Source organism: Hemiscyllium ocellatum, chromosome 25, assembly GCF_020745735.1.
Source record: "Hemiscyllium ocellatum isolate sHemOce1 chromosome 25, sHemOce1.pat.X.cur, whole genome shotgun sequence".
NCBI classification, from domain to species: domain Eukaryota; kingdom Metazoa; phylum Chordata; class Chondrichthyes; order Orectolobiformes; family Hemiscylliidae; genus Hemiscyllium; species Hemiscyllium ocellatum.
This window is the reverse complement of record NC_083425.1, coordinates 5795742-5819580: the sequence shown is the minus strand read 5'-3', so window position 1 is coordinate 5819580 and position 23839 is coordinate 5795742. Positions and strand designations below refer to the sequence as shown.

The 23839-nt window shown below is 41.7% G+C and overlaps 1 protein-coding gene across 1 annotated transcript in view; it reads right to left on the bottom strand.

The window, feature by feature from the left end:
• Positions 1 to 23839, bottom strand: part of LOC132827938 (sodium-coupled monocarboxylate transporter 1-like) — a 141528-nt gene that overhangs the window by 92503 nt on the left and 25186 nt on the right. Inside the window, exons 3-6 of the mRNA XM_060844784.1 lie at positions 15756 to 15895; positions 10547 to 10612; positions 2592 to 2643; positions 22 to 89 (exon numbers count right to left, since the gene is read on the bottom strand). Coding sequence (XP_060700767.1) covers positions 22 to 89; positions 2592 to 2643; positions 10547 to 10612; positions 15756 to 15895 — 326 coding nt within the window. The remainder of the gene's footprint in view (positions 1 to 21; positions 90 to 2591; positions 2644 to 10546; positions 10613 to 15755; positions 15896 to 23839) is intronic.

Genomic DNA, 23839 nt, shown 5'->3' with positions numbered 1-23839 from the left:
AATATTCAAATTCAATCTTACTAATGCTGTATACACTGTACACACAAGCGCCGTTGTTACAATGGAAATCCACAAATTTACACCAGTAACTGAAAGAGACAAAGGGAAAAAAGTGGTATTATTTAAATGCTGACTCATTACTTGTTTAAAATCACACAACACCAAGTTATAGTCCAACAAGTTTATTTGGAAGCACCGGCTTTCAGAGCGCAGCTCCTTCATCAGCATTCCAAAAGCTAGTGCTTCCAAATAAAGCTTTTCTTTAATTAGCTTCCCTGCAGAGTGGAGGCAGGCCCTTCAGCCCGACAAGTCCACACCGACCATCCGAGGAGTAGCCAACCAGACCCATTTCCCTCTGATTAATGCACCTAACACTACGGGCAACTTAGCACAGCCAATTCACCTAACCTGCACATCTCTGGACTGTGGGAGGAAACCAGAGCACCCGGAGGAAACCCACATGGACACGGGAGAACTTGCAAACTCACACAGCCAGTCAGCCAAGGCTGGAATCGAACCTGGGTCCCTGGTGGTGTGAGGCAGCAGTGCTAACCATTGAACCACCATACCACCCATGGTGGACTATTGCCTGGTGTTGTGTGATTTTTAACTTTGTCCACCCCAGTCCACCAGCTCCTCCACATCATTACTTGTTGTTATCCTATTTGATGTTATTACTAGACTATCCAGATCCCAGTGAGAAACGTGTTTTATTTTTAATTCAGATTTTGATTCGTTTTTGTTTTAATAAAGTGGTCTCTCTCTGAAACATAAGGATGCAATGCTGTGGATTTTTTTGCTTTAACAATTAAACAGAAGTTTATTAACAAAAGAAATGAAGGTAAAATAGAAAACGCCAAACCATCTACTTAGAAGGTAAATTCAAAGGTTTTTTTAAACATACAATAAAAGTATACTTTAATCATTAATTCCATAACATTCCTTTATAAAATTGATAAGAAACAAAACAGTTTTTGTACAGTACCCAAAACATACCTTGGTACAATACCCAGTACCAGGAGTCTATTGTATCATTTGCAATATGGAGTGATGCCAACAATATGGGTTTGATTCCTGTACTGACTAAGGTCAGTATGAATGTCCCACCTTCCCAACCTTACCCCACATTTGGGGCAAGGTGACCCTCAGGTTAAGCTCACAACCAGTTCTCTCCGTCTATGAGAGTGACCCTGTGGTCTTCTGCAACAATGGCAACTTTACCTCTACAATACCCACAACACCACTCATATAATACACCTGGGTCCCCACTTGTAACTCTAACTTTTAGACTAGAACTGCAGATAACATCTTCCTGGAGCCTCGATTACTCTAATTGGTTTTCCAATGTTGGTTGGCTGCTACTAGTCCCTAATTAGAGGAGAGAACGTAGAAGCAGCTTCTAAGATAACCACCTCCTTCCACATTGCTCCAGAAGATGCACGCTGACTCAAATAGGGTAAGGACACAGTAATGATTTTTGAAGAAGTGAATATTTTAGATTCCAGCTGGATCAACACAACTAATGCTGGTAGTTTCCAACAACCTGGAGACTGTAATTGGAAATTCTTATTGTCTTGAGGAATTAAGGGCTACGAGGAGAACGCTGGTAAGTGGAGTTGAAATGCCCATCAGCCATGATTGAATGGTGGAGTGAACTCGATGGGCCGAATGGCCTTACTTCCACTCCTATGTCTCATGGTCTTATGGAAAAGGAACCATATAAATTCTCTACACTTTTTTTCTGTCCTCTGAGTAAAAAGAGACAAATAATTGATTATGTTGTTATTCAAAAGATATTTTTTGAAATAATGTCATTTACAAAATATCCTGCAAGGATTGTAACAAATACTACATTGGACAGACATACAGAAAATGAGCCACCAGGATACACAAATACCAACTAGCCACCAAAAGACATGACCCAACTATCACTAGTTTCCTTACATACAGACAAAGAAGGTCACTACTTTGACTGGGCCAATATATCCATCCTAGGACAGGTTAAACAGAGACATGCATGGGAATTCCTAAAGGCCTTGCATTCAAACTAGAGCTTCATCAATAAACTGATCAATTTGGATCCCATCTACCAACTTCAGAGAAAAAGAACCGGAAATAATATCACCCACCTTAACAGACCAAGACATATAAATAGAGAGCAAGACAGAACACCATTGCTTCAATGGTGGCTCACTGATGATGTTATCTAGCATGGTGATGAAACATCTGAGAACAAACCTCAGTGAGCAAACATACAACCTGAACCTCATCCTGAGCTACAAACCTTCTCAAAAATTTCAAAAAGATATATTGATATGTAAGCTATGTTCATGTGGCTCAAAATAATTATCCATCAACTGTGATTGAACAATTAGTTTGTTAATTACAATGTTATGATTCAACGACATCTAAAATCACTGCAAGATAACAATAATATCTCTAAAGAAAGTATGCACTTATACAGAGCAAAATCTTAACCAACTTCATTATTTTGACATTTCCAGATTGGATTCAACTCAAAACATATTCATCACAGCAATGACTATGAAATACATAAACCAAGTCTCACAAGAAAAGAAATGTACACTTACCTTGACTCAGTGCTAATGAGGGCGCATAAGTCACAAGACCAAGATAAAAAAACTGGAAAGTAATATGAAGTCATTAACTACAAGTTGAAATAAATTAGGAATGTTGAAAACAGTTCGTCATTCTGATCCTAAAATTCAATTCATCATGAACTGAGCAACCATTTTATCTTCTTAACATAAACAGCTATTAGAGTAAAAGCCTAACAAAGATATCAGCTAATCCCTATTGAAAAATTTTAGGAATTGCTTTTGTGATGTCATCAGGGAACACTTAATATATTCAAACAATGATCCTCAATTAGCTATTTTCATGCAGATATTATCTGTTGTATTAAATGAGCTAATTGGAGGAGTTATCACTTGGAATCTACCATGGGAAAATACTTAAGGTGATGTCTTTCACTGCATACCAAATGGAAAATGTTCTCAGAGGGTGATTTTGCCCAGCATTATCTAATGCTTATCTATTACTAAGAACCTCCTCAGACCTTCTCCTGCTCCACTGCTGTAAGTTGGAATTCAGCAACCCTGATTAGATGCATGAATGCCATGAATTGCTGTAGCAAAGCAGGAGAAACCCCAGGAAATTGCTGGGTGAAATAGTTTTCACAAGACAACAAGGACAATGGTAATGATAATGATAACCTTCCCAGCTCAGTGTCTGTAGAAATACTGCTCCTCTCATTTTCACACCATTCATTGCCTGTCTTCCCTACCCCATGCACCAGCTGACATACTATAACAATGAGAGATCAAGATAAAACCAAAGCACCACTTGAGTCATAGAGCATGAAGAAGTAAAATCTCATCACCTATGGAAAGAAGGTGATGAACATCACATCAGTCTTCATGATGTGCAGTAGATTATATGGATCAAGGTAGAGCCCACTATCCTCATATTCAGTGATTATTCCTGATGAAGGGTTTTTGCCCGAAACGTCGATTTCGCTGCACTTTGGATGCTGCCTGAACTGCTGTGCTCTTCCAGCACCACTGATCCAGAATCTGGTTTCCAGCATCTGCAGTCATTGTTTTTACCTCCTTAATTGAGAATATGGCAATGTCATGAGAGTCTGTAACTCCCTCCACTAAACCCACATTGATTCTTGGTTTTAATGATACATTTTTGCCAACTTTCCTAATCAATGACTCAAAAATACTGGCTCTTGTGAAGCCTCATACTCCTTATATACTGCCTTGACGTTAGCAAAATCAACACAGCTCTTTGGACTTCCTATCACAAGAAGCTACAGCATTTTGGTGTTAGCCATGGTGATGTAGACCATGGTGTGGAGGATCCGCTGTTGGATTAGGATCGACAAAGTCAAAAATCAGACCATACCACGTTATAGTCCAACAGGTTTATTTGGGAGCATTAGCTTTAGGAGAGCTGCTCCTTCTCTACCTACCTGATAAATGAGCAGCGGTCCAAAAGCAAGTGCTTCTAAATAAACCTGTTGGACTATAACCTGGTGTTGTATGATTTTGAACAATGTAGATCATGGCACTCACACTGTCCTTGCTTCTCTTTCCAGCATTATGCATTTCATTTTTAAATATTTAGGAGAAACCTGCTAAAAGAAAGTGAAGCAGTCTGGTTCCACCAGTATTAAAAGCATCACTCATGACGTCAGCGAGACTATTTTAGAAGTTTGTCGTGATTTTGTGCTCAACCAATACCTAATTCCACTCCAACTGGAAGGTGCAGTCCTGTGGCAAGTATATACAAATTTGACTCATACAGAGTCACCAATCCAGAGGTTTAATTAATCAGGAACATTTTTCTATTGGATTTCCTATTATGCCACTTACAATGGCTGACAACTTGCCATAATCACCATTTTGGGTTATCTGAATTTTACCTTTAGCTTCACATTTCAGTATGATCCAATGACACAAAATTCTTTCTATGATGGTTACAAATGTGGCACTTAAAAATGTTTTCTCTAATTTAAGGTGAAACAGATTTTGTTGGATCAAAGCTGGTTATACTAATTTACCCAAAGACGTGTGCCATATGAGTCCTGATTGTATGGGAAAAGAAACTCACTTACAATAAATGTCTTAAAACATGAAACTTGCCCTTTATTTATTTCTGCTGCTGGGAAATTCATCTCTTTTTAAAGATTATCAGTTTCCTCAGGGATTATACATCATTGTCTCCAGCTATCCCTTGAGTCAAGGATGATGAATTCCTAATATGGAACTTTATGTGACTGAACAAGCCAATTTTCCAACCACAAATCTTTGGGTATTTGCAATTTTTGAGAAAATTTGTAGCTTAGGATGAGGTTCAGTTTGTAAGTTTGCTCACTTAGCCGGTAGGTTTGTTCTCCAATGTTTCATCACCTTGCTAGATAACATCATCAGTGAGCCTCCATTGGAGCACTTGTGTTCTGTTGCGCTTTCTATTTATGTGTCTTGGTCTGTTAAGATGAGTGATATTATTTCCGGTTCTTTTTCTCAGAGGTTGGTAAATGGGGTCCAAACCGATGTGTTTATTGATGGAATTCCGGTTTTAATTTCAGGCTCTAGAAATTCCCGCCCCTGTCTGTGTTTAGTCTGAACTAGTCTAAATGTGTTGGCCCAGTGGAAGTGGTGTCCATCCTCATCTGTATGTGAGGATACAAGTGATAGCTGGTCATGTGTTTTGGTTGCTAGTTTCCTGCCTGTCTGTCCATTATAGTATTTGTTGCAGTCCTGGCAGGGAATTTTGTATATGACAGTCATTTTGCTGGTTGTTAGGGCAGGGTCCTTTAGGTTCACCAGTAGCTGATCCAGTTGTTGGTAGGTTTGTGGGCTACCATGATGCCGATGGGTCGGACTAGTCTGGTAGTCATCTCTGAGATGGTCGTGTGGCTAGTGTCTCTGAGCATGTTGTGTCTTCTTGTTTGAGTTTGTCGTTTAAGAATCAGCAGACTGTGTATATCAGGTACCCGTTCTTCTTCAATATGCTATGTAGGTATTTTACTTCTGCTGCTCCTAGTTCCTGGGTACAACAGTTTATTGTGGCCCGTTTAATTAATGTCTTGATGCAGTTCCATTTGTGCATGTTGGGATGATTGCTCCCGTAGTTAAGTGGCATGGCTTGAAAGGTTAGTGCGTGTGGCTTTCCTATAGACACTGGTCTGCAGTCCTCTATTATCTGTTCATTCCACTGTGACATCCAGGAAGGAGAGTCTGATGTTGTTCTCTTCCTCTTTGGTGAAATTTACGTCAGTAAGGATGTTGTTAATGATATGGTAGGTTTCCTCTAATTTGTTCCGTTTTTTGATGACAAAGGTGTCATCCACATAGAGGACCCAAAACTTGAGTCGGATCGTGGGGAGGTCTGTTTGCTCGAGTCTCTGCATTATTTCTTCTGCTAAGAATCCTGATGTCGGTGATCCCATGGGTGTTCTGTTGATTTGTTTGTAGGTCTTGTCATTAAAGGTGAAGTGGGTAGTGAGGCACTGGTCTACTAGCTTGAGGATGTTGTCCTTGCTGATGGAGTTGGTGCTGCCTGGTGTTTGTGTCCTTGTTTGTCTGTTAGTGAGATAAGTGTTTCTGTGGCCTGGCTGATGTTAATTGATATGAATAGGGGGCATTACATTGAAGGAAACCATGACTTCATCTACTTCTATCTTGTATCTTTGATGACGTTCAGGAATTCTTGGGTGTAGTGGATGGACTGGCATGAGTCTTCTACTAGGTATTTCAGTCCTCGGTGAAGTTCCTTTACTAGTCTGTATATCGGTGTGGTGGAAAGTGAGACTATGGGTCGGTGGGGGGGGAGGGGGGGGTCCCTGATTTGTGTACCTTAGGTAATCCGTACAAGCAGGGTGTGTTAGATCCAACAGGTTTCTTTCTTTCGAGATCTGTCTTATTAATTTTGCTTGATTTATGGAGTTTCCTCAGTTATGTTGTGATACTGTTTTCTTGCTGTGGAGTTGGGTCCATCGCCATCTGTTGGCGGGTGTCGGTATCTGTGAGTAGTGAGTTCGCCTTTTCAATGTAGAGTGTTCTATTTAGGATGACGGTCATGCGCCCTTTGTCTGCAGGTAGGATTACAGTATTTCTGCCTATTTTGAGTACTTTTGGGGTTTTCCTTTCCTGTGTGTTGAGGGTGTTCTCTTCTTTCTTCCTACTTAGTATTGGTGCTACTATCTGTCTGATGGTCTGGATTTCTTCCATAAGTCTGTTGCATTTTAGTGTTGATTCCAATGCTGCTAGGAAGTGCTTTTGGTTTCTGTAGTTGTAGTTCATCTCTCTTACTAGTACAGAATTTTCTTGTCTGTTGGTGGTAAGTCCGACAGGTTCTTAATCCAAGTTTGAATTGTTCGTATTGTTCTTTGGTGCGAGCTTGTCCAGGTTTTCTTGCAGGAATAGTTTTTTCTTTGTCCTGGTCTTCTGTTGTTTGATGCTAATGGCTCGTTCCAGTGTACTTAGAGTCATAGAGATGTACAGCATGGAAACAGACCCTTCAGTCCAACTCGTCCATGCCGACCAGATATCCCAACCCAATCTAGTCCCACCTGCCAGCATCCTGTCCATATCCCTCCAAATCCTTTCTATTCATATAGCCATCCAAATGCCTTTTAAATGGTGCGATTGTACCAGCCTCCACCATTTCCTTTGGCAGCTCATTCCATGTACGTACTACCATCTGTGATAAAAAGTTGCCCTTTAGGTCTCTTTTATATCTTTCCCCTCTCACCTTAAACCTTTGCCCTCTAGATCTGGACTCCCCCACCCCAGGGAAAAGACTTTGTCTATTTATCCTATCCATGCCCCTCGTAATTTTCTAAAACTCTATTAGGTCACCCCTCAGCCTCCGACGCTCCAGGGAAAACAGCCCCAGCCTGTTCAGCCTCTCCCTTTAGATCAAATCCTCCAACCCTGGCAACATCCTTGTAAATCTTTTCTGACCCCTTTCAAGTTTCACAACATCTTTCCAATAGGAAGGAGGCCAGAATTGCACACAATATTCCAACAGTGGCCTAACCAATGTCCTGTACAGCCGCAACATGACCTTCCAACTCCAGTACTCAATAATCTGACCAATATAGGAAAGCATACTAAATGCCTTCTTCACTATCCTATCTACCTGCGACTCCACTTTCAAGGAGCTATGAACCTGCACTCTGAGGTCTCTTTGTTCATAAGGAAACTAGTGAGAGAGGTCATATCATTTTGTGGCCAATTGATGTTCATGTATCCTGGTGGCTAGTTTTCTGTCTATTTGTCCAATGTAGTGTTTGTTACAGATCTTGCAAGGTATTTTGTAAATTACATTAGTTTTGCTTGTTGTCTGTATAGGGTCTTAGTGTGTTGGTGGTTTGTGGGCTACCATGATACCAAGGGGTCTGAGTCATTTCCGAGATGTCTTTGATGTAGGGAGAGTGGTTAGGGTTTCTGGATGCATTTTGTCTGCTTGTTTGGGTTTGTTGCTGAGAAATCAGTGGACTGTGTTCATTGGTAACCCATTCTTTTTGACCACACTGTATAGGTGATTTTCCTCTGCTCTGCGTTGTTCCTCTATGCTGCAGTGTGTGGTGGCTTAATAGAAGAAAACATCAAGAATTCCTGAAGACCATCAAAGACACCAAGACAGAGGTGGATGAAATAATGGTTGCCTTTGACATAACAGCTCCATTCACACCCATCATGATCAACCTGGCCAAGGAAACACTGACTACAATATTAGAAGACCCAAAGACACGTACACCAAACACCACCAACTTCATCAGCAAGGACAGTATCGTCAAGCTAGTGGACCTATGCCTTAGCACCCACTTCATCTTCAATAACAAAATCTACAGACAAATCAATGGAACATGCATGGGATCTCCGATATCAGGGTTCTTAGCAGAGACAGTAATGTAGAGACTCGAACAAACAGCTCTGTCAATCATCCAACCCTAACTTTTGGTCCACTACATGGATGATACCTTTGTCATCACCAACCGAAACAAATTAGAGAAAACATTCAAGACCATCAATAATACCCTTACTGACATAAAATTTACTAATGAGGAGGAAAACAACAACAAACTACCATTCCTACATGTCACAGTAGAGCGAACAGCCAATGGGGAACTTCAAACCAGCGTTTACAGGAAAACATCACACACGGACTAAATATTGAACTACAGAAACAATCATTCCAACCTCCACAAACGAAGTTGCATTAGAACATTATTTCAACGAGCCACCACACACTGCAGCACAGATGAACTACACAGAGCAGAGGAAAATCACCTATACAAAGCATTCAAAAAGAATGGGTTCCCAATGAACACAGCCCACTGATTTCTCAGCAACAAACCTAAACAAGCAGACAAAACACATCCAGAAACCCTAGCCACTCTCCCCTACATCAAAGACATTTCAGAAATGACTGCTAGACTACTCCAACCCCTTGGCATCATGGTAGCCACAAACCTGCCAACACACTAAAACAGCAGCTAATTAACTTGAAAGACCCTATACAGACAACAAGCAAATCTAATGTCATTTACATAATACCTTGTAAGAACTGTAACAAACACTACATTGGACAAACAGACAGAAAACCAGGATACATGAATATCAACTAGCCACAAAACGACGTGGCCCTCTCTCACTAGTATCCTGACATACAGATAAGGAAGGACACCACTTTGACTGGGACAACACATCCATCCTAGGACAAGCCAAACGGAGACATGCACGAGAATTCCTAGAAGTTTGGCATTCCAATTGGAACTCTATCATAACCACATTGACTTGGATCCCATTTAACACCCCCTGAGAAAAAGAACAGGAAATGACATCACCACAGGAAATGGCATCACCACATGAAATGACATCACCAACCCAAGGAAATCCAAACAAATAAATAGAAAGCATGAAACATCAGCAGTGCTTCTTCCTGAGGCTCACTGAAGATGTTACCTAATATGGTGATACAACATCTGAAAATGAACCTTGCAGCTCTGCAAGCAAACCTACATCCATATTCTTCAGATTATTCATGAGTTGCACTTAGAAATACTCTGTACAGTCAGACTTAGGATGGAGATATTGATCTTCTTTCTCTCAGACTTTTGAGCATTGCTATGTCATTCTGCTAGATGGATATTCATCACTGATCAAAGGAGCATATCATCTGATCAGCAGAGATCAGTCCTCTACATGGTCCAAGTTATACCGACATCACTTAACATCTTTGACCCAAAAGCTCACATGTTCCAAGAGGAGCCCATGCACTGATCCAGGATGCTTCCACGTGTTTTTGTATTTGTCCTTCTGCTTAATATTGGGGTACTATTTTGGTTTGAAGTAATATATTAGGATTTGGTCATGGCAATCTTTTTCAACAGTTATAAACAGAAATAAACCCAAGTGAATCCTTTGCTTTATGTTATGGCCTTGCTAACTGCAGCATAACCTTTAGTAATTGAGTTTCCTTTGTTTCTCAACCACAAGACTTAGAGCTTCTAAGTAACAAAGTGATCTCTCTCTTCTTCCTACCAAAATGTACTAGCTCACATTTATTTTGAAATGAATTTGCCAATTATTTCCCCGTTCTCCAAGTCTTTTAATATCTTCCCGTAATTCGTTTCAGTCCTTCTTAGTATTGACTACAGTGTACATGCCCCTCTACGTGGCCCAACTTCACAATTTCATGTCATCTGCAAATTTAAAAATTGTGTTTTCAGTTCAAGATCCAAATCATTATTATAAATTATGAACATCAATGATTTCAATATCTTCTTTGTGGAACATCACTTCCCAACTTCTGCCCCTCTGAGTAACTTCCCTTTACTCTCATTCACTACTTTCTGTCTTGAAATCCCCAGCAGCCAACATAATGACCATCAATAGCTTGATAATATTTACAGACCAAACCAGAAATTGTAAGATTATTAACGTTGATTAATATCAGATACCAAATAACATGAAAGAATATTAAAATTCACCTTTGAACTTACCATATAGATCATGAAGCAACAAACAACTTGATATCTCACAAGTTGTCCAAATCTTCTATTAAGATACTATGGAGAAAACACAGCAGTTGGAATTTATTTTCAGCTTTTTATCTCAATGCAGGTGCAACTATCTTGTGCATGGTACATGTGGTTTAAAATGTTTTTTTTTAATTTTAGCAATTATAGTTTAACAGCAGAAAATGGGATAAATGCAAGTGAAACACATTTGTGTCGAGGGCACTCTAAAGACTGGGATCATGTTGCTCATAACAGGTTAATACCCAGAAAGGTAGAATCATAAAGCAGCAGTTTGCTAAGCTGAATAGTTGGACTTCTGGTGCTTATACTCCTACGAAAACAGAACAGTTGTCTAGAGATATGCTTGGTTAATATCTAATGATAGGTCAAAGCTCTGTTGTCTTGGAAATGGGTGGAGCTGAACAAAGTTCCCTGGCTTCAATTTGTTTGTGTTTGCTGGAAGACATTAGAAGACAGTGCAGAATTACGTTGGGGGAGTACAGAAGCAGTTTCAGGTATCAAGTGCTACTATTAGCAGACTTCAGGCAGTTGAGGTAGGGGATGTCCCTGGAAATCATTTATGGGAGCGAGGGTTGAAGGCAACACACAAGCAATATTTGTTTTGTACAGCTGAAATTTATTAGAGCTCAAAGAGACCCTTGAGCTAGTGACAGTTTAGTGAAGCTAGCTGTCAGTAAGAGGTGGAATTGTGCCCATGAGTAGATGCTAGGCTACACCCTGGGAATTGGTTTACCTCAGTTTGCTGGATGGCAGGTTTGTGATGCAGTGTGATATAAATGGTATGGGTTCAATTCCTCCACCAGCTGAAAATGTGTTGCTGGTTAAAGCACAGCAGGTTAGGGCTGATGAAGGGCTTATGCCCGAAACATCGTATTTCCTATTCCTTGGATGCTGCTTAACCTGCTGTGCTTTAACCAGCAACACATTTTCAGCTGTGATCTCCAGCATCTGCAGACCTCATTTTTTACCTCAATTCCTCCACCAGTTGAGGTTAGCACGAAGGATTTTCCTTCTCAACTTTCCCCTCTCCAGGGCATGATGACTATCAGGTTAAACTCACTTCCCATTATCTCTCAGTATTGAGAGAGCAGTCCTATAGTCTGGTAAGACCATGCTGACTTTAATATTTTTTATTTATTTCATGTTAAAGCTGAATGTTAGTGCCTACATTGTATGTATAGTGTAGATGATTTTCACTTTTCTCTTTATACATTAACAATCTAGATAAAGGAACTGAGGGCCTGCTGGTTAAGTTTGCAGATGAGGGACAGATAACATTGAAGAGGCAGGGAGGCTGCAGAAGGATTTGGATAGGTTAGGAGAGTAGGCAAAGAAATGGCAGATGGAGTACAATGTGGGAAAGTGTGAAGTCATGCACTTTGTTAAGAAGAATAGAGGTATGGACTATTTTCTAAATGGGGAGAAAATTCAAAAGTTTGAAGTGCAAGGAGACTTGGGAGTTCCAGTCCAGGATTCTCTCAAGGTAAACTTGCAGGTTGAGTCAATAGTTGGGACGGCAAATGCAATGATGGCATTTATTTTGAGAGGCCTTGAATATAAAAACAGGGATGTACTTCTGAGTCTCTACATTGGAGTACTGTAGGCAGTTTTGGGCTCCATATCTCAAGAAGGATGTTCTAGCCCTGGAGCAGATTCACAGGAGGTGCATGAGAATGGTACCAGGAATGAAAGGTTAAACATATGAGGCATATTTGAGGACTCTGGGTTTATACTCGCAGTTTAGAAGGATAAGGGGGGAGGTGGGGGGGGGGGGGGGGGGATTTAATTGAAACATACAGAATACTGAATGGCCTGGACAGAGTAGATGTTGGAAATGGTGTTTCCATTGGTAGAAGAGACAAGGACTTGAGGGCATTGCCTTAGATTTTGGAGTAGAGTGATGCTGGAAAAGCACAGAGGTTCAGGCAGCATCCGAGGAACAGGAAAATCCGACGTTTTGGGCAAAAGCCCTTCATTAGGAATACAGCTTCTGTACTCCTGATGAAGGGCTTTTGCCCGAAATGTCGGATTTTCCTGCTCCTCGGAGGCTGCCTGAACTGCTGTGCTTTTCCAGCACCACTCTACTCCAGAATCTGGTTTCCAGCAACTGCAGTCATTGTTTTTACCCGGCTTTGCCTTAGAGTAAAGGGAAGACCTTTTAGAACAGAGATAAGGAGAAACTTCTCCATCCAGAGAGTGATGAATCTGTGCAATTCATTGCCACAGAAGGCTGTGGAGGCCAGGTCATTGAGTATAGTTAAAACTGAGATAGAGAGGATCTTGAGTATCAAGGGGATCAAGGGCTACAGGGAGAAAGCAGGAGAATGGGAATGAGAAACTTATCAGCCATGATTGAATGGTGGAGCACACACGATGGGCTGAATGGCCTAATTTCTGCTTCTATGTCTGATGGTTTCACTATCTGACTTCACACAGTAAAGTTTAGTTTGCTTGCCCTAAACCATGGAATCCCATGGCTTTTATTCTCTTACTACCTGGGATTCTCAAACTCAAAAAGTTAACGGTTCCCATCAGGATCATAACAACAAGGGAAAAGCAACTATCCCTTTTTTGGATGAACCTGACAGTTAAGACTATTTCAATTTACTTCAGTTAACATCAGTCTAATTCCAGCTAACATCAAACTAGCCACATCATCAATTTGACATGAGAACTTCAGGGTCATCTTTCTTGTAAAGTTTAATACTTCCTTTCTGTCACTGTAGGTTTCAACAGAAATATTAGGTGGTAAGGAAACTATTTATAAATAACTTGGAAGAGGTAATTATCACAGAAATGCCAGGATATCTGTCATACATGGGTTTAATAAACAATGAGTGTTCAACTCTAACAAAATATAGCAACTGAAGAATCAAGTAATGAACTTTCTTTTAAAAAATGCCAGATGCATTCAATACAGAGGAACCTCGATTATCCGATCAACACAGGCAGGGAGTATTTTGTCGGATAATTGAATGTTCGGATAATCTGAATTCCGGATAATACAGTTTAGCCAAGCATCAGGACCTTGTGATCTTGCCAGATAATCCGAATTCCGGATAATTGAATGCCTGATAATCAAGGTTCCTATGTATACAGATTTATTTGGCATTGCCAACTCAGCAACATTTACTCCCATCCCTTTTCGCCCAGAAGGCAATTGCTATGGGTTCCCTAAAAGGATATTAGTGAACAGAATGGGTTCTTCCATTCAATTAGCATTGGTTTCATAGCCATCATTAACTCCTAATTCCACATTTTTACATATGCCATAGCAAGATTTGAATCCAGGTCTCCACAACATCACCTGGGTCACTGGATTAATTATCTAACACTAATATCGTAACTCGCTGTAATCTATAAGGATTCAAGAAAGTCTATTTTATTAATATTAATTAAATTGTTGCTTTAGCGGAACTGCCTCCTAAAAGTAACATTAATCTTAGGAATACACTATTTCCTTGTTCATTCTGGCCGAACATAACATAGTTGAAAACGACCAATTGAACTAGTCCTGAAGAAATTAAAACTTTGATGTTCTTTATTTTTTTTTACATTCATTTATGTTGGACGTTGGTTTCATAGATTTATTGCTCATCCCTTATTGCTCCTGACAAAGTGGTGATGAGTCACTTTCCTCAACCGTTGTGGAGGAAGTATACTAAAGTTGGCCAATAGGAAGAGAGCTCCATGGTATTAAACCAGTTGCAGTGAAGAACCAGTGATCTACAAGTCAAGATGATGTGTGACTTGTAATGGAACTTAGATCTAATGCCCTTGTTTTTCTAGTCCCTGAGTTTGGAAGATATTGTTGGGGGATTTGTGCCTTTTGAAGTAATTCTGCCCATTTTGCGTCATTTCCATGTCAGATGCAAACAATCCCTGTGTAGCATTTACAGTAGGAAATTCATCTGTTTTAGGCTGCTTATGGCATACTTTTCCGCGTTGTGGTTCACCACGTTTAGGTTTGCAGGTTTGAGAGAGAGCACAAGCCCTAAAGTTATTGAACTCGATATTGCATCCAGAAGCCTGCAGGGTCCCCAGGTGGGAAATGAGGTGCTGTTCCTCCAGCTTGTCTGAGCTTCCTGGAGTACTGAGACAGAGATGTTGGCCAGGGAACAGAGTGGTATGTTGAAGTGGCAGGCAACTGGAAATTCGGGGTCTCTTTGCAAACAGATCATAAATATTCTGGCAAAGCAGTCACCCAATCTATGCTTCGTTTCCTCAATGTAGAGGAAACCACAATGTGAGCGGCAAATGCAGTATACTAGATTATGTGAAGTGCAGGTAAAGTGCTGCTTCACCTGGAAGGTGTGTTGAGGAGGGAGGAGTTGAACAAATAGGTGTTACACCTTCTGTAATTACAGCAGAAGGTGCTGTGAGGAGTGAAAGAAAAAGGGACTAGGGTGTCCCAGTCATAACGATCCCTGCAGAAGGCTGACAAGGGAGGGGAGGGTAAAATGTGTCTGGTGGTGACATATCGCTGGAGGTGGCAGAAATGACTGCTAATGACCTTGTACATACCTATCCATTACCCATAATCTCTGTTTCCTGCCAGTGAGCCTGTCATTTACGATCCCAATCTTTTATTTAATTATCAAGTGCAGTATTCTCTGCAAGGGAATTTCATCCAAATAAAGGCCAAATTTCACAGTTACATACTGTGAAAGCTTGCCGCTGTGAATGAATAATAGGGGGATGGGTCTGGGTGGGTTACTCTTCGGAGGGTTGGTGTGGACTTGTTGGGCCGAAGGGCTGTTTTCACACTGCAGGGATTCTATTCTATTGTAATATTGGCGCATTCTTTGTTATCTATGGATCAGCCACAGCATTCTAAAAACCTTTGAACAACTTTTTGGGTTTCAGAAATCCATTTCTCTGACAATCATTGCCCACTCAGTTAAAACTGCTCCACATGAATCACTATCAATTCAGACAGATATCTTTTGCAGCTAGCTTAGTAATGAGGAAAAAAATCATCTTTTTTCTAGTGGAGACGAAGAAATTAGCATGATAGTCACGCGAAATAAATGTTACTGTGGATATCAGAGTCACAAAGAAGTGCACGCTCTAAACTTCCTTCATACCGACAAAAGATTGTAAGAGATCAGTGGAAAACGTAAAATAGGGAGCGAGTGGAAGGTACTAAGGGAACTGCAAATGAGCTTACCTCATAAGTACTGATAATGTTTAGTCTGTAAAAGAGCGGAATGTAGATCAGGCAAGTGGCAATCATTGTCAATAACCAGGTGAAGGCAAACATTAGATACATCATCCCAAAGCTGTACACTTCAGCTGGATTTCCAATAACTGTAACAACATTTAGAACACCTGAACATTAACTCTTACAAAGAGAAAATGCTTGCACTTTCACATAGCTGTAGATCAATTTCAATTTTGTTATTTGACATAATTAGCATCAACGTAGTTTGTACATTTTGAGCTTTCCTAAGTTGTCATAATCAATTAACACTTTTCATTTCATTCTTGTGACATGAGTAATGTAGCGAGGCTCAAGTATTAAAAAGAATAAAAAATGCTAACACTGATTAACTCAGTGATTCAAACTAAAGGTCAAAAAGTTATTATTGTATCTGGAAGGCTGTTACCAGGAGGATTTACTGGAATCAGTGCTAGGTCCTTTGCTTAATGTGGTAAAGATCAATGACCCCACTCTGTCCACTCTTCCCTTTTTTTCTCATTTTCTCATTGATCTTTCCCTTTCTTTTTCGACGAACTTATCCTTTAGAGAGAGGCAGTGGCAGTTTCGGGCTTATTGAATTTGGAAGTCAGTTAAATGTCTAGTCAAAGGCAATGGCTGGTGGCTTGACCTGGGACTCTCAGTGAGTTCTCAATTCCCAGCTTACATACCAAAGACAATACAAAGGATCAGTCCGTGGAACAGAGGTCGAGCGCAAACAGCGCCTGGATTGGGATTTGGAGCTCTGAGATCCAACGTGATAATGGAAGCTCCCCCAACAACTGTAGTGATGATGAGAGCAGGGGAGATCAAGCCATGGTGGGGAAAGCAAACCAAAAAGAGATTGAGCCGTTGTACCAGTCCCAGCATAGCTAAGTACTTAAGAAAGACTGTAATAGTTGAACTTGTGGCTTTATTTTTGACTTAATACTAAGAAGGACTGTAATGTTTAACTAGTAATTATTATTTTCACGCTATTTGAAGAGTGATTGTAATGCTTACCTTTTAACTTTGTTGCTTATTTCTTTCTGAAAATGTGTTGCTGGAAAAGCGCAGCAGGAAGAAGGGCTCATGCCCGAAACATCGATTCTCCTGCTCCTTGGATGCTGCCTGACCTGCTGCGCTTTTCCAGCAACACATTTTCAGCTCTGATCTCCAGCATCGGCAGTCCTCACTTTCTCCTAGTTTATTTCTTTCTACCTTGTTCTTAAGTTCCTGTACCTAGTTACCTAAGATGGCACCGTGTGCAGTGACATTGTGGTGACAATAAAGTCTAAATCTAAAATGTAGGGCCCTTGATTACAAAGTTTGCAGATGATACAAAAGTTGGCCTTTGGAAACTGGGCATTGCTGGCCGACATGTATTTATTGTCCATCTCTAGTTGCCCTCAAGAGGATGCTGGTGAGCCCGTATCTTGAACTACTGTAGTCCATGTGCTTTAGTTCAGTGAAGAAAAAATTGCAAGATTGGTCAGGTAGGTGAAAATAAATAATTCAATTCAGTGAATTGTGAGCTAAAGCATTTGGGGGTGTCAATCAAGGAAGAGAATACATAATAAGTAGTAGCATTCTGGAAAATGTAGAGGAGCAGAGGGACCTTGGACAGCATGTCCACCCATCCCTGAATAAAGTTAAAAATCACACAACACCAGGTTATAGTCCAACAGGTTTAATTGGAAGCACACTAGCATTCGGAGCGATGCTCCTTCATCAGATGATTGTGGAGGGCTCGATCGTAACACAGAATTTATAGCGAAAATTTGCAGTGCGATGTAACTGAAATTATACATTGAAAAACTGATTGTCTGTTAAGCCTTTCATCTGTTAGAATACAGTGATAGTTTCACTTCTTTCATGTGTAAATCACAAAACCCTTCTTTTTAAAGTTGCATTCTCGGGTTAGCTGTTAACAATGGTGATAGCTAGACAAAATGTTGAAGGTGTTAGCCCCCTGTGTTCTCTGTCTATGACCTGATGTTTAGATTGATTCTAATCTAATAAGTGAGATAACAGTGTTTTACATAAATTCCTGCAGTTTTTGAGCTCAGAGTTCTACATGAATGTAGGCAGTTTTTGAGCAAAGTGCAATGTAACTCTGCGATACAAATTCACCATTGTACACCAGGTACATTGATGACATTTTCTTCCTCTGAACCCATGGTGAGGAGTCACTGATAAAACTACACAGTGACATCAACAAGTTTCATCCCACCACCAAACTCACCATGGCCTACTCTCGACTGTCTGTCTCATTCTTGGACACGTGCGTCTCCATCAAGGACGGACACCTCAGCACCACGCTCTACCGCAAACCCACAGACAACCTCACAATGCTACACTTCTCCAGCTTCCATCCAAAACATTTTAAAACAGCCATTCCCTATGGACAGGCCCTAGGCATACACCGGATCTGCTCAGATGAGGAGGAACATGACGGATACCTGGAAGTACTCAAGGATGCCCTCACAAGAACGGGGTATGATGCTCAACTCATCGACTACCCGTTCCGACGTGCCACAGCAAGGAACCATAATGACTTCCTCAGGACACAGACACATGCTGCAACTATCAGGGTACCCTTCGTTGTTCAGTACTTCCCAAGGGCTGAAAAATTACGCCATGTTCTTCGTGACCTGCAACACATTATCAATGAGGATGAGTACCTCACCAAGACCTTCCCCTCACCTTCACTACTTGCCTTTAAACAACTGCCAAACCGCAAACAGATCATTGTTCGTAGCAAACTGCCCGGCTCTCAGGACAACTCCATACAACCCTGTCACGGTGGACGCTGCAAGACGTGTCAGATTGTGGACATAGATACCACTATTACGCATGGGACACCTCCCATCTTGTACATGGCAGGTACTCATGTGATCAGCCAATATTGTCTACCTTATACGTTGAAGGCAAGGATGCCCGGAGGCATGGTACATTGGGGAAACCCAGCAAAGGCTACGACAATGGATGAATGGGCACTGCACAACAATCAACAGACAGGGGAGTTCCCTCCCAGTTGGGGAACACTTCAGTGGTCCAGGACATTCAGCCTCAGACCTTTGGGTGACCATCCTCCAAGGTGGACTTCGGGACAGGCAGCAGAGGAAAGTGGCCGAGCAGAGGCTGATAGTTAAGTTCGGTACCCATAGGGAGGACCTCAACCGGGACCTTGGGTTCATGTCACATTACAGGTGACCACCATTGCACTACACACACACACACACACACAGATATTCCTACACACACACATTCTCACATTCACAACCCCCACCCCAGACAGACAGACACACACAGACAAAGACCCATGCACACATATATTTTGTGGGGTGAATTTGTATTGCAGAGTTATATTGCACTTTGCTTAAAAACTGCCTACATTCATGTAGAACTCTGAGTTCAAAAACTGCATGAATTTATGCAAAACTCTGTTATCTCACTTTTTAGATTAGAATCGATCTAAACATCAGGTCATAGACAGAGAACACAGGGGGCTAACATCTTCAACATTTTGTCTAGCTATCACCATTGTTAGCAGCTAACCCGAGAATGCAACTTTAAAAAGAAGGGTTTTGTGATTTACACATGAAAGAAGTGAAACTATCACTGTATTCTAACAGATGAAAGGCTTAACAGACAATCAATTTTTCAATGTATAATTTCAGTTTCATCACACTGCAAATTTTCGCTATAAATTCTGTGTTACGGTCGAGCCCTCCACAATCACCTGATGAAGGAGCGTCGCTCCGAACGCTAGTGTGCTTCCAATTAAACCTGTTGGACTATAACCTGGTGTTGTGTGATTTTTAACTTTGTACACCCCAGTCCAACACCGGCATCTCCAAATCATCCCTGAATATAGCAGGTCAAACAGATAAAACAGTTCAGAAGACATGGGAATCATTTCTTTTGTTGACCAAGGTACAGGTTATAGAACAGGGACATAATGCCAGAATTGTATAAAGCATGGATTAGATTCTGGCTAGAGTACTGAGTAAAATTGTGTTCATTAATTATCAGAAGGATGTGACTGAATTAGATTATTAGAGCAGATTTACAAAGGTGATATCAGCACAAGAGAATTTGAGCAAAGAAAAAAGTTTGGAATGAGTGGAGATTTCTTGAGGATCAGGGGCTTCAGGCAGATTTAATTCAATATAAAATTTTGATGGTCCAAGGTAGAATGATTGTAAAGTTTTTTTTTTCCTTAGCTTAACAAATCGGCGATGGACATTTTAAATAATTTGTAGGAAAATTAGACAAGTATTGAGAAAAAGATTTTCCACCTAATGATAGCGGGGGTCTGGAACACGACCTGAAAGATCTGTAAAGGCAAAAGCCACGTAAAAGGGGACCTGAAATTCCATAACTTATATTGTTAGTCACAATATATACTGATGATTTAGATGAGGGAATTAAATGTAACACCTCTAAGTTTGCAGATGGCACAAAGCTGGATGGGTGAACTGTGAGGACAATGTAAAAATGATTCAGTATGATTTAGACAATTGAGTGAGTGGACAAATACAGGGCGGGTGAAGTAAATCCAGGGGGGCAGATTATTACTGAATGGTAACTGATTGGGAAGGTGGAAGGTTCAATGAGACCTGGGTGCCCTTGTACACAAAGAGACTGAACGTAAGAACATAGGTGCAACTGGCAATGAAGGCAGCAAACAGTATGTTGGTCTTCCTAGCAAGAGGATTTCAGTACAGGAGCAAGGATGACTTGCTACAATTGTACGGGAACTTGGTGAGGCCATACCTGGAGTACTGTGTACAATTGTGACCTCCTTATCTGAGGGAAAATGTTTTGGCTACAGAGGGAGCACAACAAAGATTTACTAGACCGATACTTGGAATCATACAACTGATGCATAAAAGAAAGCTTGGATCGGTTAGGTTTATATTCAGTGGAGTTTTAGAAGAATGTAGGTGGGAGGGGACCTCGTTAAAAACCCATCAAATTCTAAAAGGACTAGACACGGTAAATGCAGGATGTTCCTGATGACCAAGGAGTCCAGAATCAGGGCTCATAGTTTAAAGATATGTGGAAACCATTTAAGACTGAGAAGAGGTAAAATTTCTTCACACAGAGACTGGTGATCCCGTGGAATTCTATGCCACAGAAAACAGTTGAGGCCCAAAAATTGAATATATTCAAGAAGGTGGTAGGTGTCAGTCCTTGGGTCAAAAGGGATGGGAAGAAGGCAGGGAGAGAGCACAGAGTTGGATGGGACAAAGTGAGGTCTGCAGATGCTGGAGATCAGAGTTGAGAGTGTGTTGCTGGAAAAGTACAGCAGGTCAGGCAGCATCCAAGGAGCAGGAGAATCGACATTTCAGGAAGGAGCCCTTCATCGGGAATGATTTGGATGATCAACCATGATCATACTGAATGACAGAGCAGGCTCAGAAAGGGCTGAGTGGCCTCCTCCTGTTCCTATTTTCTATGTAACACGTAAGGGTTCACACCAAGAGCTAGAAAATGGAATTATGCTGCACATCCTTATATCAGCTGACATGTAAATGATGAAGGGTTTCTGACCGAAACATCAATTCTCCAGCTCCTCAGATGCTGCCTGAGCGGCTGTGCTTTTCCAGCACCACACTTTTAACTCTGATCTCCAGCATCTGCAGTCCTCACTTTCTCCACATTAATGATGAACCATACAGCCTCATTCCAATGCTGTAAATTTCTATGGTTTTATGATCCCAATGAAGGTGTGAGTAGGAACGGTAGACTAGTGGTAATATCACTGGACAAGTAATCAATACTAATACTTGAAGGACATGTGTTTAAATCTTAGCAAATTTTACTTCAACCAATAAGTCTGTAATGCAAAGCTATCCTCAGTAAAGATGACCATGACAACCATCATCACCTGTTGTAAAACTCGATCTGGCTAATTACTGCCACCGAAAGAAAGAATTCTGCTATCGTTGTCGAGTCAGGCTCCAGGCCCACTGCAATTGGTTAACTCTGAACTGGCCTTAGAAATCGCCCAACAAGCCACTCAGGTCAAGCATCTCAAGCAACAGAATCAAATATTCTGTGCTGAAAATGTGTTGCTGGTTAAAGCACAGCAGGTTAGGCAGCATCCAAGGAACAGGAAATTCGACGTTTCAGGCATAAGCCCTTCATCAGGAAGGGCTTATGCCCGAAACGTCGAATTTCCTGTTCCTTGGATGCTGCCTAACCTGCTGTGCTTTAACCAGCAACACATTTTCAACTGTGATCTCCAGCATCTGCAGACCTCATTTTTTACCCAAATATTCTGTGCACCTCACTCACTCTGATATTCCATTAACCTGTAGAAAACAGCAGCAATTCCTTGACTGAGCAGCTTGTACTTAGAGCCACTGCATGACATTTAAGAGAATAAAGCCTCATAGATCTCTGACACTCAAAAGCCTATTTTTTTCATCCTGGCTGTGACTGGCCTTTGTCTTCTGAAAGAAACTGCCCACAGGGAGGCAATGGGTTAGTGGTGTTACCAGAAGATTGATAATCAAGAGATCTGGGTTCAAATCTCAGCATGACACAAGGTCAAATTTGAATTCAATGAAAATGTGAAAGTAAAGAGATTAATGATGATCCCAAATTCATTGCCAATTATTGAGAAAAAACCCACCTGGTTCACTAATTTCCTTTATGGAAATTAACTATCCTTACCTAGTCTGACCTACATATGACACCATACCCACAGCAATGTGGTTTATTCTTAACTGCCCTCTGGGCAATTAGGGATGAGCAATAAATGCTGGCTGCAATAGTTCCATAGAGCCCGGTATCTGTCACCAAGACACCTTGAGAGTCTCGCACTCCTCAGGCATATGATCGCCTACGTGCAGGACAGAGGGTTGGACACCTGCCTGATCAGCCTGGACCAGGAGAAAGCCTTGAACAGGATATCACACAGGTATATGAGAGATGTTCTCTCCAAAATGGGCTTTGGGAAGGGAATCTACAATTGGATCAGACTGCTCTACACCAACATTGTCAGTGCAGTCTCAATCAATGGGTGGGAATCAGATAGCTTCCCAGTCAGATCTGCAGTCAGGCAGGGCTGCCCTCTCTCTCCTGCCTTGTTTATGTGCTGCATAGAGCCATTTGCCGAGTCCATCAGGGAGGATGCGAGCCTGAGAGGGGTGACTATTCCTGGAGGCGGGGGCCTACAGGTTAAAGCCTCCCTGTACATGGATGATGTCGCCGTTTTCTGCTCAGATCCGCTGTCCGTGCGCAGACTCATGTGCATATGTGACCAGTTCGAACGGGCCTCGGGGGCCAAGGTAAACCGAGGCAAGAGCAAGGCCATGCTCTTCGGGAACTGGGCCGACCAATCCTCAATCCCCTTCACCGTCAGGACCGACCACCTGAAGGTGCTGGGTATTTGGTTCGGGGGGGCTGGGGCGTGCGCCAAGTCTTGGGAGGAGCGGACCAGCAAAGTGAGACAGAAACTGGGCAGATGGAAGCTACGGTCGCTCTCCATCACAGGAAAAAAACCTGGACATCAGGTGTGAGGCGCTATCATTGCTATTATACGTGGCACAGGTCTGGCCTATACCCAGGACCTGTGCCGCTGCAGTCACCCAGGCCATCTTCCAGTTTATATGGAGATCAAAGATGGACCGGGTCCGAAGGGACTCGCTGTACAAAGATCTGGGCAACGGGGGAAAAAATACACCCAATGCCACCCTCACTCTGATGGCCACCTTTGTGTGTGGCTGCATCAAGCTGTGCCCCGGATCTCCGGTACACAAACATCAAGTGTCACTACGTACTGAAGTTCTACCTGTCCCTGGTGTTGTGAAGGATGGGCCTGGCCTCGTTGCCGCAGAACGTTCCGAGTAGTTGGACCGTTCTGTATCACCTGTCCTTCGTGGAGAAGTTTATGAAGAAAAACACCTTTGACCACAAGTCCATCAGGAAGTGGTCAGCACGTAGTGTCCTTGAGACCCTTCGGGAAAAGGAGAGGGTGGATCCTATCGAGCGGTTCCCTGAGCAGACTGTCAAAGCCATTTGGCAGAATGCCTCATCGCCAGAACTTTCCAACAAGC